This window comes from Hemitrygon akajei, chromosome 9 (genome assembly GCF_048418815.1).
Source record: "Hemitrygon akajei chromosome 9, sHemAka1.3, whole genome shotgun sequence".
Lineage (NCBI taxonomy): Eukaryota > Metazoa > Chordata > Chondrichthyes > Myliobatiformes > Dasyatidae > Hemitrygon > Hemitrygon akajei.
This window is the reverse complement of record NC_133132.1, coordinates 71645046-71663408: the sequence shown is the minus strand read 5'-3', so window position 1 is coordinate 71663408 and position 18363 is coordinate 71645046. Positions and strand designations below refer to the sequence as shown.

The following is an 18363-nucleotide window of genomic DNA, read 5'->3' as shown; positions in this document are numbered from 1 at the left end:
CAGACATGAAAGTGTAGACATTGCATTGAAAAGAACGATAATGACCAATCAATATACGTTTCTTTTTCCTTCCCTCCAGGGTTTCAAATTATCCATAGGATTAGTAAAAACAATGAGTCAAAAAGACACAATTAGAGAAATATTATTATGTATTTGACCATTCAAATCTTCTTAGGAAATTCAAAATTTAACCTAATCTGATCTGATAAAGAATATTGAAACTCTATATTTTCCCTTTCACAGACACATACTGAGTATTTTTAGCATTATTTGTTATTATTTCAAATTTTAAGCATTGAAGTGTTAGATTCAAAAGAAAGAAGGGTGAAGATGCAGCTATAACAGCATGGTTATTATGACAGAGAAATCTGACTACGGTATGTTGTGCTGTGTTTCTTTTCAGCATTTTGCCATCTAACATTGCCTTTGAAATGTGGTTTTGTTTATTTACTAGTTATTTCACATCAGCTTGGAAAACTCCACCAGGCACTTCCCAGTTTGATTAGCTTCAGTTGCAGACATTTCTTGTGCAATGGTCCCCTGAGAGGATGTTAGAAATTATGTTAGACCTGGAACAAGCACCATTGGTTGCTCTGAGGACAACCACATTTTACTAACACAGCTCCAACCCCCTGACGTTCCTGAACACTCGTAGTTCATGTCTTTTGATTTCTTCTTGTTCTAACCCTCCTATTTCATTATACTTCAGAGTCATGATTCCTTGATTTTTCAGACCCTTGCTCCGCCTCGACACAAGTCACTGGCCCATATTCCCAATGACGTATTCAATCACTATGCTTGCCCCCATCCCCCACCTCCCCACTGTATCCATCAGAACAGCTCCACGCGGCTCATCCTGAATATGTCACTTGCTCCTTTTTGACGACAGGTCCTAACCTTCATCCTCACCATCTAGGATATGCATGTTCTCTTCTTGTTTCTACCATCAGGGAGGAAATACAGGAGCCTGAAGACCCATACTTAGTGAATCTGAAACACTCTCTGCCATCAAATTTCTGAATAGTCTATGAACCCAACCCTATTATTCCTTTTTTTTGGTAGTTTATTTATTTTAATTTATTGTAATGTTATGTCCTTGCACTGTACTGCAGCAAATAAGAAATTTCATGCCAATAAGACATTGGTAATAAACCCGATTCCGGTTCCTGCCACCAGTCCTTCTGACTCCCTCCTAACACAAGCACAATCCCAAATGACATTTTCCAACTCTCATTTAGTAGCGTGCCTGAAATTTCAGTGGCAGACCTTTGACTTAAATAGTACAGCAATGCTAATATGGCACACCCAATTGGTGGCACGAGGACTTCAACGTATTTAGGGATTAGGATAGAAAGTCTAGGCCCAAAAATTCTGCCACACAAAGAGCAGTTTCTCTCAGTCGTAGGAGGGATCAAACTGTAAGAGCTGAATTTGGGTGGAGTGAAGTTTAGGTCCAGAGTTTGTGTACGGCAAAGGGGAAGGGAGGATTTAGAGCTGTGGCATGCCAAACCAATACTGTATGTGAGCCATAAAATAACCGGAGGCATTATGAACGGGTGCTTATGAATGGTAACACAGCTGCATTCTAAATAACAGTTATTCATGCTGATCGGTCATTTCTGCAGTCAAACATCACTGAATAATAATGAGATGAAAGGTATAAGGCTGATGTGAGAAAACTCAATGTTGATAGAAGTGCAATCAACAACGCCTTGACTTGTCGGAACTCGGTAACTCAGTAAAAAGCTTTCTGCCCACCGAGCCTCCAATTCACAAAGAAAGTTATGAATGTGGTGTTCTCAGAAAACACCTTATTTGTTATTTGTTAGACAAATGTTGGCCAGTCAGCAGGCTGATTAAACTGAAGGCCCCTTTCGAGCACTTGGTAGAATAAACGCAAGGTTATCTTTACTGTAAGAAATGCCAGCCATGTTCCTGATTTTGTCTGTATATTTTTGTGTCTTTGGAAAGTTTTTTTCTACAGACAAGGTAAATTGACTCATAGAATCATAGAGCATAGAAAGAGAGCCTTTAGCTTACCAGACCCTTGCCTATCTACATGAATCCAATTTGCCTCCATTAATTCCATATCCCTCTATACTCTGTTCATTCAAGGACCTGTTGAGACCTCCAGCATCTCCTCTGATAGCTCCTTTCAGATACCAACTACTCTGTGTGTGAGAAGTTTACCTCACAGATCCCTTTTAAACATTTCCCCCTCCCACCTTAGAATATTAAGTCAGAAAGCTATAAAAAAAATTCCTTCCGCCCAACTCATCCACTCCAACCTAGGTGCCTTTGCTTGGCCCGTATTCCTCTAAATTATCTCTGTCTTTTAAACAATGCTCTCTAATTTTAAACACCCTATCATGGAAAGAGACATGGGATTTCTAGCATCTGCAGCATTTAACGTGTTTACTATATCTATGCCTGTATAATTTTATGTATCTCCGTCATGCTGCCTATCAGTTTCCTTCACTCTGGGAAATAATGGTTTAGCCTGTCCAATGCCTCCTGATAACTCAGGTCCTCCAATCCAACCAACATCCTTGCGAATCTTATTTGCGGCCTCTTTAGTTTACTCACATTCCTCCTATGGTGTGGTGGCCAGAAATGTGCACCATACTCAGAGACAGCCTAGCCAACATTTTGTACAACAGTGACATGCCATCCCAACACTTAAAACTCAATGCCATGGCCAACAAAGACAAGCATGTGAGATGCCTATCTCACCTGTGTCTACCTGTGTTCCCATTTACAGGGAACTTGTACCCCATTCTCCAGGGCCCTTACATTTGCTGTGGCCTGATTTAAATTCCCAAAATGCAAACACTTCTCATTTGTCCAATTTGAGTTCCATCTACCATTCACTTGCCCACTTTCCCAGTTGCTGTAGATCCAGTTATAACCGGAGTCAACCTTCTTCATAGTCCACAATACCACTGATTTTAGTGTTATCTGCAAACTTACTGATCATGCCAGTTGTATTCTCATCCAAATCATTAATACATATGACAAACAACAATGGACCCAGCACAAATATTTATAGTCTCAGGTGGCCCCCGTTTTTCGAACGTTTGCTTTATGACATTCTGGCAATCGAACCGTTTCATAGGAACCTTCGAATGGCGGGGGAAACCTGTACACCACTGGTCATAGGCCTCCAATCTATAAAAACATCCCTCCACTACCTTCTGGCTCCTTTCACCAAGGCAATTTTGTATCAAATTTGCTAATTCACCATGTGTTCTAACCTTTCGGATCAGTCTACCATACGGGACCTTGTCAAAGGCCTTGCTAAAGTCCATGTAGACAATATCTACAAGCTCCTTCATCAATCCTCTTGGTCACCTCTTCAAAAAAAACTCAAATTCATGAGAAATGATTTCCCGTGCAAAAAGTTATGCAGACTACCCTTAATTAATCTTTGATTTTCTAAATGCAAATAAATCCCATCACTCAGAATCCCGCCAATAACTTGCCCTCCACTGATGTAAGGCTCACCAGTCCACAGTTCCCCAAATTATCCCCGCTGTCCTTCTTAAATAAAGTGACAACATTAGATATTCTCCAGTTTTTCAGAACTTCATCTGTGGCTAACAAAGATATAAACATCTCTTGCAAGGCTTCAGAAATGTCTTTCCTTGCTTCTTACAATGTTCTGAGATACAATTGGTTAAGTACTGGGGATTATCCATCTTTATGCATTTCAAGCCCTCCAACAACTCCTTCTTTGCAATGTTGATATGTTTCAGAATATCACAGGTCCCTTCTCTGAGCTCACTGGCTTCTGTGTCCTTCTCCACAGTAGACACAGATGAGAAGAATTCATTTAAGACCTCACCCCTTTCCTGCGTTTGCACACATAGATCAGTGTTCTGATCGGTAAGGGGACCTACTCCCTTTTTATTCTTAATATAGTTATAGAATCGTTTAGGATTTTCCTTCACCTTGTCTCCCAGTATGGCCCTTTCTTCCACTCTAGAGTCATAAATACAAGGAATAATACCACACAGAAACTGGCCCTTCAGTCCACTGGTCCATGCCAACTATAGCATCATCCCTGCTAGTCCCAGATGCCCACATTTGATCCATAACCCTCATGCCCCTCCCCTCCATGTACCCATCCAAATGCCTCTTAAATGTTGTAATTGTACCTACCTTGACCACCTCCTCCGGTAGCTCATTCCAGGTACTCATTATGTTCTGTGTAAAGACGTTACCTCTCAGATCTCCTTTAAATCTCTCCTCTCTTATCTTATATCTGTGCTGTTCTGAAAGTGTATTCTGAAAGTAATTTCCTTCTTAAGTGTACTCCTAAATACCTTATGCTTCTCAAAGGGCTTACTTTATCCAGATGCATATACCTAACATATGTCTCCTTTTTCCTAAAAAGACCTTCAATATTCCCTGTCAACATAGTTTCCTCATGCCTGCCTTTCTCTTCAATCTGAGAAGAACATCCTGGCAATGAGCTCATTCTATCTCAATTTTAAAAGCCCCACCCCCCACTTGACAGACAATTTCCTTACATGCAAACAGCCTTTCCCAATCAACTTTTCAAGTACCTGTATGATACCATCAAAATTGACTTTTTCCCAGTTTAGGATTTGATTAGGACCGGTTTTATCTTTTTCCATAACCACCTTGAAAATATGTTTAACTATAGTCACCAGTCTCAAATGTTTCCCCAATGGCATTTCAATGGCACCTGTCCTGCGTCAATTCCGAAGAGATCAGATGAACGTTCAACCTGCCTAACGCTCACTTTTTCAAATATCTCCAAATCCAACACTTTATTGCTCCTTTAATTCCTAACTTTCCTGAAATGCCTGCGAAAAATGCTATGGACCTATTTCTTTCCATTAATCCACTAGGTAAAGGTTTAATATCAATTATCCGAGATAAACTAGCAGCCTTACGACGGGCCCCTGTGGATAAAATTAAAATGGCCTGGGAGCAGGATTTAAATATCTCCTTATCCGAGGAGAGCTGGGACTCAGTTCTCAAATCGGTTAACTCAACCTCTTTTTGTGCTCGCCATTGCCTTTTACAGTTTAAGATTGCTCATAGAGCCCATATGTCTAAATCTAAACTATCTCGATTCTACCCTGGCATTAGTCCGCTCTGTGATAAATGCAAGAGGGGCGTGGCCTCTCTCATCCATATGTACTGGTTCTGTCCTAGCTTGGAGAAATTCTGGAAAGATGTCTTCACTACATTATTGGGTATTCTGAATCAGCACCTAGAACCAAACCCCTTAATTGCTCTGTTCGGTTTTTGGGGCGAGACAGATCTATGTCTGGGTCCGACCAAATGCCAAATACTATCCTTTGCCTCTCTCCTGGCTAGACGCTTGATCCTCCTTAGATGGAGAGATGTTGCCCCGCCCACTCATGCGCAATGGCTTAACGGCATTATGGCCTGCTTGGACCTCGAAAAAATTCATTATTCAGTTCTTAATTCGGATCTAAAGTTCCATAAGGTCTGGGGACCTTTTATCGAGTACTTTCATAACCTTCCTCTTGACTAGGGTTTTTTTTTCTTTTTTTTTCTTCTTTTCGGTCCCTTGCTTTCAGCTCCCTTTTTTTTCTGGTAGTAGGCATTACTATCCTCTGTTGCTAAGTGTATTCACAGTCTGGGAGTTTGACTGTCCTGACCTATACTCTTTATACTGTGTTGTGGTCGGTCTGGAGTTGTTTTTTTTCTTGTGTTGTGGGGCTTGGGGAGGACACTAAGCTTACTTGTCTTTAATTTAGGTGCTTTTTTGTTAAATTCTCTTCCTTTGTAGCATATTGTTATTGTATGCTTAATTTTGCACTGTATTAATGCTCCTCATTGGGATTTGGGGTTTTTAATTTGTAAAATGTTTTGAAAAACTAATTTTAAAAAATTTAAAAAAAAGAGATCAGATGAACTTCTCCAGAAGGGCTAGTCACACATTCCTTCAAAAAGCTTTCCTGGATGCACTTAAATTCTAGCCCTAGCACTAAGGCAGTCCCAGTTAAAAGCAAAAGTGAAAGGAAGGGCATATAATTGAGCAAAAATTGGTGTGAAGTTAGAGGACTGGGAAACTTTTAAAAACCAACAGAAGGCAACTAAAAAGCCATGGGTAGGGGGCTGGTGAAATATGAAGGTAAGCTTGCCAACAAGTATCAAAAAGGATACCAAAAGTTTTCAGATATATGAAGAGTAAAACAGAGTCAAGAGTAGACATTGGACTGCTGTAAAATGATGCTGGAGAGGTAGCAACAGAAGAGGGGGAACAAGGAAATGGCGGGCAAACAAAATTAGTATTTTACATCAGTAGAAGAGACTAGCAGAATGCTGTAAGTTAGAGAGTGTCAGGGGTAGAAGTGATTGCAGGTGCTATTACTTGATGCTTGAAAACTGAAAGGTCTGAAGGTTGCTAAGTCACCCGGACATAATGGACTACACCTCAGGGTTCTGAACAAGGTGGCTGAGGAGATTGTGGTGGAATTAGCAATGATCTTTCAAGAATCACTAGATTGTGGAATGGTTCCAGAGGACTGGAAAACTGCAAATGTCATTCCACTCTTCAAGAAGGGAGGAAGGCATAGGAAAGGAAACCTGACCTCAGTGATAGGGAGGATGTTGGAGTTGATTGTTAAGGACGCGGTTTCAGGGTACTTGGAGGTACATGATAAAATGGGCCAAAGTCAGCATGGTTTCCTTAAAGAAAATCTTGCCTGACACATCTGTTAGAATTCTTTGAGGAAATAACAAGCAGGATAGACAAAGAAGAATTGGTGGATGTTGTGTACTTGCATTTTCACAAGGTCTTTGACAAGGTGCCGCACCTGAGGCTGCTTAACAAGACAAGAGCCCATGATATTACAGGCAAGATACTGCGCATAGATAGAGCATTGGCTAATCAGCTTGAAGCAAAGAGTGGGATTAAAGGGAGCCTTTTCTGATTGGCTGTCAGACCCATTCTTTTTACATTGTATGTCAATGATTTGTATGATGGATTTGATGGCTTTTGGCCAAGTTTTCAGAGGACAGGAAGATAGGTGGAGGGACAGGTAGTGTTAAGGAAGCAGGGAGTTTGCAGAAGGACATGGACAGCTTAGGAGAATGGACAAAGAAGTGGCAAATGGAATACAGTGTTGGGAAGTGTATGGTCATACAATTTAGTAGAAGGAATAAAAGCATAGACTATTTTCTAAACAAGGAAAAAATTCAAAAACCTGAGGTGCAAAGAGATTTGGGAGTCCTTGTGCAGGATTCCCTAAAGGTTAATTTGCAGGTTGAGTCATTGGTGAGGAAGGCTAATACAATGTTAACATTCATTTCGAGAGGACGAGAATATAAAAGCAAGGATGTAATGCTGAAACTTTATAAGTCATTGGTGAGGCCTCACTTGGAGTACTGTGAGCAGTTTTGGGCACCTTATTTAAGAGAGGATGTGTTGACATTGGAGAGTATTCAGAAAAGGTTCAGGAAAATGATTCCTAGAATGAAAGGCTTATCATATGAGGGGCAATAGATGGCTCTGGGCTTGTACTCACCAGAACTTAGAAGAATGAGGGGGAATCTCATTGAAACCTATTGAATGTTGAAAGACCTAGATAAAGTGGATGTGGAGACAATATTTCCTGCAGTGGGGGAGTCTAGGACCAGAAGCACAGCTAAAGAATAGAGGGACGTACATTTAGAAATGAGATAAGGAGGAATTTCTTTAGCCAGAGGTGGTGAATCTGTGGAATTTTTTTGCTACAGGTGGCTGTGGAGGCCAAGTCATTGAGTGTACTTAAAGTGGAGCTTGATAGGTTCTTGATTAGTAAGGGTGTCAAAGGCTACAGGGAGAAGGCAGGAGAATAGGGTTGAGATGGAAATGGCAGAGCAGACTTGATGGGCCAAATAGCTCAATTCTTTTCCAAAGTCTTATGGTCAATATTAGGTAAGTTAAAATCACCTAAATCACTTCCTAATCTAACTCATCTCTTCATTATTTATTTCTCTAAATAGCTGCACCTCTAATTCCTGTTGTCTATCAGGGAGATTATTGTATAAACCCAAGTACTTTCTTATTTTTAAATTTGATCCACCTGACCTTGCAAAACAATTTCACCTGGAATATTTTAAGTGGTGCTGTGACGTTCTCTCCGATAAATAACACAACCCCTCTTCTTCCCCTACCCCCACCTCTGTCATAATGCCAGAAGCATTGATACTTCAGAACACTGTTGCCTGTCCCGCCCATCCTTAAGCCATGTTTCCATAATAACTATAATATCACAATCCCATGTGCTGAACCATGCTCTGAATTCATCTGCTTTACCTGAGTGACTTCCTGTATTAAAACAAGGCAGTTTAGTCTATCAGACTTCTATGCTGCCTGTCCTACCAACTGGACCTGCTTGCTCTAACCCATATATCTGTTCTAAATATTTCATCTGGTTCTTTGAGTCCCAGTTTAAACCCTCCTGAGTAGCTCGAGAAAACCTTCCCTCAATTCAGTTACAACTTGTGACTTGTGTATGGGTCACTTTTGCCCAAAAGGGGTTTCCAATCGTCTAAGTAGCTGAGACCCTCCCAAATGGATCATCTCTTTAGCCACAAACTCATTACCCCTTTTTCTACCCTCTCCAAGCATGTAGCACTGGGAGTAATTCAGAGATTACAGCCATAGAAGTTAGGATGGTCACTTTTCCAGACCCCCACTCTTCCTACCAATATGGATTAGCTACTTGCCCCCCCCCCCACCCCTTTCAAAATGTCCTTCACCTTCTCCAAGACATTCCTAAGTTTAGAACCAGCGAGGTAATACTCCATCTTGGAGTCTTGCTTGCAGTCACAGACAGTATGAGGGTTTGGACATTTGATATCCCCTTCTCAGAACATCAGCAATCAGTTACCCATCATGGTTTCCATGGCAGGCTCTGACCTGTGATTCACTGCCTATCAGATCTTCCATCCTGCCAGCTGGACTCGCCTGCTGTAACCTCTATACCTGCTTCAACAATCTGATCTGTTAGACGAGTCCCAGTCCAAGCTATGCCAGTCTAACCCCTCCCGAATAGCTCCAGAAAACCTCCCCACAAGAATTATTGGTCACCCTTCAGTTCAGTTGCAAACTATACTCTTGCACAGGTCACCTTTGTCGCAAATGGGATTCCAATGGTCCAATTAGCCACAAATCCACCAATTCAATGATACCTTCAGCTACCCCCCCCCAGCCTGAAGTTACCATACAGGACAAAGGGATCTAAATGTCACTAATGTCATTTATACTGATTTGAAAAGAAAAGGAGCAGCATCCCATGTTTAATGAGCTTGACAGAACACTGGGCTGAAGGAACTGCTCCAATGTTCTAGCAGCTAGATTACAGTGACAGAGGGGGTGATGCAGTACATGGTCGAAAGGGAAGCAGAGAGATTTCATGGAAAAAATAAAGAAATTCGTTTGTATGTTACTTTGAGGACAATAGCAACATCTTTCAGTGTATAGACAGACATCGGTGTGGTTGAGCAGCTGTTGTGTTTGCTTCATCCCTGTGACGCCTTCCTTTTGTGGCTGATAGTATCATGCATTACAGGTTAATGAGCTGGAGCCTCGTTGTGATTACTGGTATCCAAATAAAAAGGATTACCTCATAGCTGTGCACAAATGGTTGTGAAATAATTTGACTGATGCCATGACTCACGTGATATTATGCCAGTGAACAAGTCTGACCTTCAATGTAAAGCACATTCCTAGCTTGGGAGATTTTTCTTTCCTGCTTGGTGTACAGTAACTCTACCTACACATAATGCAAACTGTGTTGGAGAGGTACCTCCTAAGAGAGGTTAAAGAATATAGCAAAGTCACATAATGAAATAAAGCATCTTGTGCTGCTGTCCATTTAATCCTGCTTATTTCAGCGAAACACGACTCAATTGCCAGGCAATAATAAATTAGGTAGCGTTACAATAATAGTCATAGAGTCAATAGAAAAGTACAGCACAGAAACAGGCCCTTCAGCCCATCTAGTCTGTGCTGAACCAATTAAACTGCTTACTCCCATCGACCTGTATACCGGGATCATAACCCTCCATACCCCTACCTTCCATGTACCAATCCAAACATCTTTTAAACATTGACATTGAAATTATGTTCACCATTTGCACTGGCAGCTCATTCCACATTCTCCTGATCCTCTGAGTGAAGAAGTTTCCTCTCATGTTCCCCTTAAACTCTTCACTTTTCACCCTTAACCCATGACTTTTGGTTGTAGTCCCACCCAACCTCAGTGGAAAAAGCCTGCTTGCATTTACCCTATCAACACCTCTCATAATTTCAAATCTCTCAATCGTCTACGTTACAAGGAATAAAGTCCTAATCTATTCAATGTTTCCTTATAACTCAAGTCTTCCAAACCCGGCAACACCCTTGTAAATTTTCTCTATATTCTTTCAAACTTATTTACATTTTTCCTGTAAGTAGGTGACCAAAACTGCACACGCTACTCCAAATTTGGCCTCACCGATATCTTATACAACTTCAACATAAGTTCCCATCTCCCGTACTCAATACTTTAATTTATGAAGGTCAACAAATTATGGACCTGTATTCCTAGGTAATAACATTCAATTCAAAAGATGTGCATCAGGCTTGCATAGGTAGGCACCTCCCAGTTTCCACCCAGCAGATAGGAGTCACCTGCCACTCATTTCCAACTCATCACCTGCAGCCTATTTAAATCCAGCTCTCATCCCCACTCCTTTCTTCACTAACATGAACCAGCCAGCTGTTCCTAGCCTTGAAACTTTCTTAACGTGTTAAGTATCTGTTCTCACTTGTTTTGTGCCCCCACAGCTTTATTTTGAACTTTATTATGATATTGTTTACTGCTAATCATCTCCAAAGCCCTGCTTTTGGGTCAAGCCTCCTCTACATTTCATGACAGGATGGATGAAACAAGGATTAACCTAGCAGATTATGGTTGCCTAAAGGAAGTCATCCATCAATGTGAGCACATGATCCAGAAGCAACAGGAAACCTGCCTGCTATCTTTGAACTCTCCATCCCCACACAGCAACCCTGTGATAGACAACATCCTCTCCCTGAGCCCCGGGCTCCAGTGCCTGAATGCTTTGATGAATTCCCAACCCAATGCCATCCCTTCCAGCCTAATGTGTCTTACACTACAAGATCCAGTCATCTCTGTTTTGTATGGATCAAGCCAAGATTGCCTTCGTCATCTCTCTCCTGATTAGGTAAACTCTGAACTGGGCTGCTGCTATCTGGGACAATAAAACTGCCATTTGCAATCAATAGGAGGAGTTCACCACCGAGATACAGAGATCTGGGAAGTGGAAGTGCAGTAACGATTAGATGCCTCGCCTGTGTCAAACCTGGATTAACTGTGGGATTCAGGACGCTTGTGGCAGAGTGGAGCAGGAATGCTCTGCTGGCCCGTTACAATCATGGCCTCTAGGAGAGCTTAAAAGATGAGTTATCTACCCAGGTGATGCCCACTGACCTCAAACGCCTCATCAATCTGGCCCTCCAAATTGATAACATCTCATGGAATGATCCTCAGATCATCAGCCAGAACCCCAGTTCTGTTCCTAGAACCATTTCAAGCTGCAGGACCCTCATCAATACCTCCAGAATCCATGCAGGCAGGGAGAGCTTTCCTAACTCCCCAAAAGTGTAAGTGTTGGTGGAGAAACAACCTGTACTCTCTCTGTGGAGCAAGTGATTGCCTGTGCATCAAATGCCCACTACACATGGGCAAATAGCACCGCCAGGTAGACACAAGGGGCCTTCTATCTTGTAAGCTCACCCAAGCCTCTCCTTCCTCTCCTTTCAGCACCATAGCCTCTCTCTCTCTCTCTCTCCCTCCCCTTCCCCCCCCCCTCTCTCTCTCTCTATCCTCCTCCACACCCCAACAGCTCTATGCTCACAGGAGGCTCTGGGGAATTCCAGCACAGCAAGCAACTTTCTGAACCGGACACTGTGCGCAACTTGGACTCGCTACTGAGCCGCTCTCTCTCACCTTCTGCATCATGGCCATTGATAAATGTCCCTTGGGTCTGAGGTGGTTAGAGCACACATACGGCCTGTGCACGAACATCGGAGAGCACTGAGAGTCCATCCGATTCTCATTAGCGACACCCGACACTCCTCTCATCTTGGGCTACCCCTGACTCTCCACTCTTGACCCTCACTTTGCCTGGTTATCTGGTTCACTGCTGAGTTGAGAATCCGCTTGCCGGGCCACTTTCCTGCAACCTCAGTTGATTTCACCCGGTAAATCTGTGGTAATGGAAGAAGCCCTTGACCTCACCAAACTCCCACAGGAACTCTCCCCTTGATGGATAGCATGTTCAAAAGTTTCTGCAGGGCCCAGACCTTCACCAAAGTGAATCTACAGAGCATGTACAACCTGATCTGCATTTGCCAGGGGGATGAGTGAAAGACTACATTCATAACACCAACTGCTCAGTTAAAACTTGGTGATGCCTTTCAGACTTTCCAAAAACCCAGCCGTCTCCAAGCCTTCATCAACCAGATCCTGAGAGATGCTGCATCTTCTCCAAGGACCCCCAAGACCATGCCTTTCACATCCATTTAGTCCTTCAGTATCCTCAAAAACCAGCTGTATGCAAGTTAGAGAAATGCCAATTCCACACCCCAGTCATTTTCCTCTCTGGGTTATGTCCTTTCACTCCAAGGAATAGCCATGGACCCAGAGAAAGCATGCCCCATTATCGAATGGCCCTGACCATACTCCCTCAAACAACTACAGCACTTGTTGGGCTCCTCCAATTTCTACTGCCACTTCAGCAGGAACTACAGCCAAATCGCTGCTCCTTCCCCCCCCCCCCCCCTCACCATCACCTGCTCATGGATAACCTGGTCTGCTACTGCTGATCACACGTTTGAGGAGCTCCAGAGATGCTTCACCACCACTTCCATTCTCTCCAATCTGAACTCCTCCAGACGTTTTGTGGTAGAGGTGGATCTATCTGATGTCGGGTCCATCCTCTCCAGGATGACAGGAAGACACATCCTTGTGCCTTTTTCTCATGCAAGTTCCACTCTCACAGTTATGGAGGAGGAGACATAGAGTGACTCGCCATTAATGGGCCTTGGAGGAATGGAGACAGTGGCTGATGGGGACGACTGAGCCTATCCTGACAGGCCACCAGAGCCTGCTATCCATACAATAGACCCACCAACTCAACCCATCTCAGGCTTGCTGGGCCCTCTTCTTTGAGCAATTCATCTCCATCTCCAATGGACCTGGCTCCAAGAACACAAAGGCGGATGCCCCGTCACGCCAGTCTGACCCAGCTGAAACTGGGATTGACCCTCATCCCATCATTCCATCCTCACGGTTTCTCACCTCGAAAATCTGGGATCTTGAGAACCAGATCCACCAGGTCCTACAGCATGAGCCTGCTCCTGCCAACATACCTGACATGTACATCCCAGCAGCTGTGCGCTCTGAGGCACTGCAATGTCCCACTCTGGTTATCCAGGTGCACGATGCACCCTGGATTTTCTGCGACTCCGGTTCTGTTGGCCCACCACAATCGTAGACGGTCAGGTCGTCATTGCCTGCCCTCAATGTGCCCAGTCCAATTCCTCCAGCCAGCGGTCCTCTGGGCTCCTGCGGCCCTACCAGTCCCTCGACGTCCGTGGTCCCACATCACCATGGATTTCATCACTGGTTTGCCACCTTCCAATGGGACCATGGTGATCATGACAGTGGTGAACCAGTTCTCCAAGGTGGCCCATTTCATTGCCCCCTCCAAACTTCTATCAGCCACTGAGAATGACATGACTCTCCAATGTGTAGTTTGCCTCCAGTTTCCCTCAGGACAATGGATAAGTTGAGGTCCCTCAATTGGGCTCCTCCTTCTGGCAAGCCTTCTGCTCCCTTATCCACACCTCAGTGAGTGTCACCCGCAGACCAACCGTCAGTCAGGAGCCAAACAAGCGGAGGAGTTTCGCCACCTTCAACCTTTCCACATGGAGGAAGTATCTGCTCTGGACTGAACTGTCCTACAATCTGTACACCTCTTTGTCAACAGGTATGTTACACTTTGAAGTGCTTCATGGCTACCAACCTCTCGTTGTCCCTGTGGAGGAGCCCATGGTGAAGATGCTGCCAGCCTGAACCCTGGTTTGCTGATACCGGAATGCTTGGAAGAGGGCACAGAGGACCATCTTAGCTGCCAACCACACCTGCTGCCACCAGGCTAGCTACTGTTGGCACCTGGCCAGACTGCTCTGACCTGGGGATGACATCTAGCTGTCCACCCAAAATCTGCCCCTGTGCACCAGCTCCTGTAAAATATCACCCCAGTTCACTGGTCCCTTAACACTGCCTATCACATCAACCCAGTCACTTACCTCCAGTGGCCACCATTCTTCCGGATCACATCCACTTTCCACGTGTCCCATCTCAAGCCCATGGTCCAAAGATCACTCACCCTACCTACATACCAAGGATGGCGGAAAGTGATCCCGTGTTCACCAGTTGATGGATTCACATCACCGTGGCCCTGGTGTGCAGCACCTGATCGACTGCAAAGGGTACAGTCTGAAGGAGAGGTCTTGGATGCTATAAAGTTTTGTCTTGGATCCACGACTCATTATGGTGTCCCACTGGATCCATCCTATCATTATGGGCCATCGGTTGCTGGGTGTAGTGGGCAGGGGCGGGTGCCTGCACAGATAAGCACCTCCCAATCTCCACCAGCTAACAGGAGTCGCATGCCCCTCATTTCCAAGTCATCATCTGCAGCCTACTTAAACCCAGTTCTCATCAACAATGCTTTGAGGCTAGCTGGTTTGTACGAGTTAACAAACAGTTGCTCCTCGTCTTCAGTTATCTTATTGCCTTGTCATGTTAAGTATCTCTTATCTCTTGTTTTGTGACCCCTTGTGGCTTGTTATTTTACAGTTTACAAGTAACGTATTTACTGCTAAATTGTCTCCAGTGCTTTGCTTTTGGGTCACACTGGATAGAAGCTTCCTTCACTGTGCTATCAGAATTTGGAACAGCCTTCCAGATGCTGTGGTTGGAAACATCTGCAACGACGGGGTCCAAGCCTTCAAGAGTCGGGTGCACAAACACCTATCATCTCTGGGAGGGAAGTCACATGCTTCTTCATAAGTTATCATGAAGGGGACCAGGATGGCAATGTTTGGTTGTTGGCAGGTAGGGTTAATATCTGACTTTCAAGAGCACTTGTGAGTTATGTTCCGGCTGGACTTAGTCCTTAAACTGTGGAGGACAGTGCGGAAAGATCAGGTGCTGTTTTCTCTTGGTAGGGATTAGTTTTTAGTTCCAAGTGCTCCTGTCACGTTTTGTCACCCTGCAACCATATCCTTCAATCTCTCTGAATTATAGAGGACAGCATGTGTATAAACGTCTCTCTCCAGCAGACTTCATCATGATCATCATGACTCCAGTATTTCTACTATTTTTTTAAATGTTTCTTAATTATACATATGATATTTTTATGTTCTATCACTGAGCAGCAGTGAACCATTTGATTGGCCTATCAGAGTTCTCTTTGGGAACTAGTTGACTTCATCAGCATTTCTGATCTGGCTATTGTTCACGATTGCACTTAATAATTTTTAAAAAAGCCTCCTCTACATCTCCTGACAGTAAGTGTATACAGCAGTCTTTCAAAATGCGTCTTGTATCTTTGTCCTACCAGTGACAATGAGATGAAATATGCTTATTTAGGGAGTAATGTGTGGCTCAGGCAAAATGGCCAAACAATTAAAAAAAAAATCCCTAATGTGATAAATCACATCACGAAGTTTGGAGAGCCATCACAGATTTTACACCTGACTACCAGGAGTTACATTTCTCCCTCATCTTTTCATTTTCTATATTTCTCCTCCTGTGTGTCAGTGAAACTCTTTCCATCTTTTGTGAATGCAATGTACATCAACTCCTCTTGCGTTTTATAGATCTCAGTGACATTTAGGAATTCAGTTTCCCCTGGGCCAGTCAGTCAAGTGGACCACATGGGGGCCAGTCAGTCAAGTGGACCACATGGACACCAGTGGCAGGAGAATCTGACAATCAGATTGAATGGGGGTTGGGGGAGGTAGACCGGATGTTTTCCTGAGGAATCTACAAGAATTTAAGATGAGAAGGGAGGGAGAAAGAAATAGATAGGTAGAAGAATTCCTGTTTCTCCCTCCTCAAAAGGGTTCTGAAATGTCAACTTCCCTCATGAATCCAGCGTTGACCCTCCCGACTAATTAAACAGAAAAAGAATAAACAAATCAATTACCTTAACCTCAAGCATTTCAGATCATCTCTTGTCATGTAGTTGAGGACATCCATTAGAGTGTAATCATCTGCCACAAACTGAGTAAAGTAAGAGAAAAATCTTCATGGTCACAAGAAGGCAACCAATCTTGCTCTATTACATTTTGAATTATACACATACTGTATTTGGAATGTGTAAACTATAATTAACAAAAAATTTGTACTTTTTCTACCTGAGAGCAGATCTATACACTCTAAACTGTGTTTTACTTGAACGGTAAATTTGAGGCAAACTATTATGTAAAATAATCATAGAAACTCTGATAATGATCTCAACGTGACGCCCTTGGCAAATCTGAGCGGATCCGTTTCCTTCATCAGGAACAATTATTACCGTCTATATGTATCTAGGGTTGCCAACATAGGGCAGGTTTGTTGATGAAACCAATAAACTCAAGGAGATACTACCAAAGTGACTGGTTAAAACAAATCTGTGGTCACTACAGTGCAACTAAAAAGGATAAAACAATGCACTTTCCAAATGGTGAGAAACTTAGTGTAGTAGGAGTCCTTATCTGAATGTTATGCTATCATGAACAAAAAAAAATCATAAAGGCCAAAAGATTGACAAGTATTTAGTGACCTGGAATAAGGGAAGGAAGATGTTTAGCTATAACTGTCAGAAGTACTAATCAGTCCACACCAGAAAGATATGACAGTTCTTAGCACTGCAAGGATCTGTTGTCATTAAACTGATTTACCAGAATAATAACTCAATCACAGGGTTAAAATGTAAGAACAAAGGAAATAAACTCAAATTCGACTCCCTGATTATTGATCTGACTGTATTTTCAAACTACTGGATTATATCATAAATGTTGAGAAAATGGAATACTTAGAAAATATAAATAACAGCAGGATTACTCAGAGTTAATGTGGATTTCTAAAGGGGAAATAGTGTGACAAATGTACAGAGCTTTTTATGCATGTACAGTAACCTGTAGATCCGATATACTTGGGGATTAAGGAAGCTCTTGAGGCTAATATATTGGCGTGGGTTGAATGCTGATTGACAGGAGACAGAATCAGCTTACTATCATCGGCATGTGTCATGAAATTTGTTAACTTAGCACCAGTTCAATGTGATACATGATAATATAGAAAGAAATAAGTTAATTATTGTAAGTATATATACATATATTAGATAGATTAAAAAATAGTGCAAAATAGAAATAATATATTACAAAAATTAGGTAGTGTTCATGGGTTCAATGTCCATTTAGGAATCGGATGGCAAAGGGGAAGAAGCTGTTCCTAAATCGTTGAGTGTGTGCCTTCAGGCTTCTGTATCTCCTCCCTGACAGTAACAATGAGAAGAGGCGATAGGGAATAACATTTTTACTAATGTGGCAAGTATCAACTAGTTGGGTACTGCAGGGATCAATGCTTGTGCCACAGCCATTCATAACATGTATCAATGTATCAGATTAGGGAAGCAAATGTAATATTCCAAATGTTGCCAACAATACTAAAATGAATGGCATTACAAAGGGTGAAGAGGATGCAAGGCCATTTACAGTCCGTGGCCACTTTATTAGGTACACCTTGTTAATGCAAACATCTCATCAGCAACTTGTGTGGCAGCAATCCAAAGCATAAACACATGCAGACACGGTCAGGAAGTTCAGACCAAACATCAAAATGGGGAAGGAATGTGATCTGACCAACTTTGACCATGGAATGATTGTTGGTGCCTAACGGGACGAGTATCTCAGATACTGCTGATCTCCTGAGATTTCTGTGCACAGCAGCCTCTAGGACGTATAGAGGATGCAAGAAAAACAAAAAAAAATCCAGTAGGCAGCAACTCTGTTGGCAAAAATGCTGTTATTGATAGAGGTCAAAAGGGAATGGCCAGACTGATTCAAGCTGACAGGAAGGCGACAGTAACTTGAATAACCCACCTTATAATGGTGGTGTGCAAAAGAGCATCTATGAACGCACAACATGTCAAACCTTGAAGTGGATGGGTCCAGTAGAAGACCACGAACATACACTCAGTGGCCACTTTTAGGTACAGGAGGTACTGAATAAAGTGGCCACT

At 42.9% G+C, this 18363-nt stretch overlaps 1 protein-coding gene across 1 annotated transcript in view; it reads right to left on the bottom strand.

The window, feature by feature from the left end:
• LOC140733237 (mitogen-activated protein kinase kinase kinase 5-like) overlaps positions 1-18363 on the bottom strand; it is a 175785-nt gene that overhangs the window by 1546 nt on the left and 155876 nt on the right. The window contains exon 28 of the mRNA XM_073056295.1: positions 16282-16358. Coding sequence (XP_072912396.1) covers positions 16282-16358 — 77 coding nt within the window. The remainder of the gene's footprint in view (positions 1-16281; positions 16359-18363) is intronic.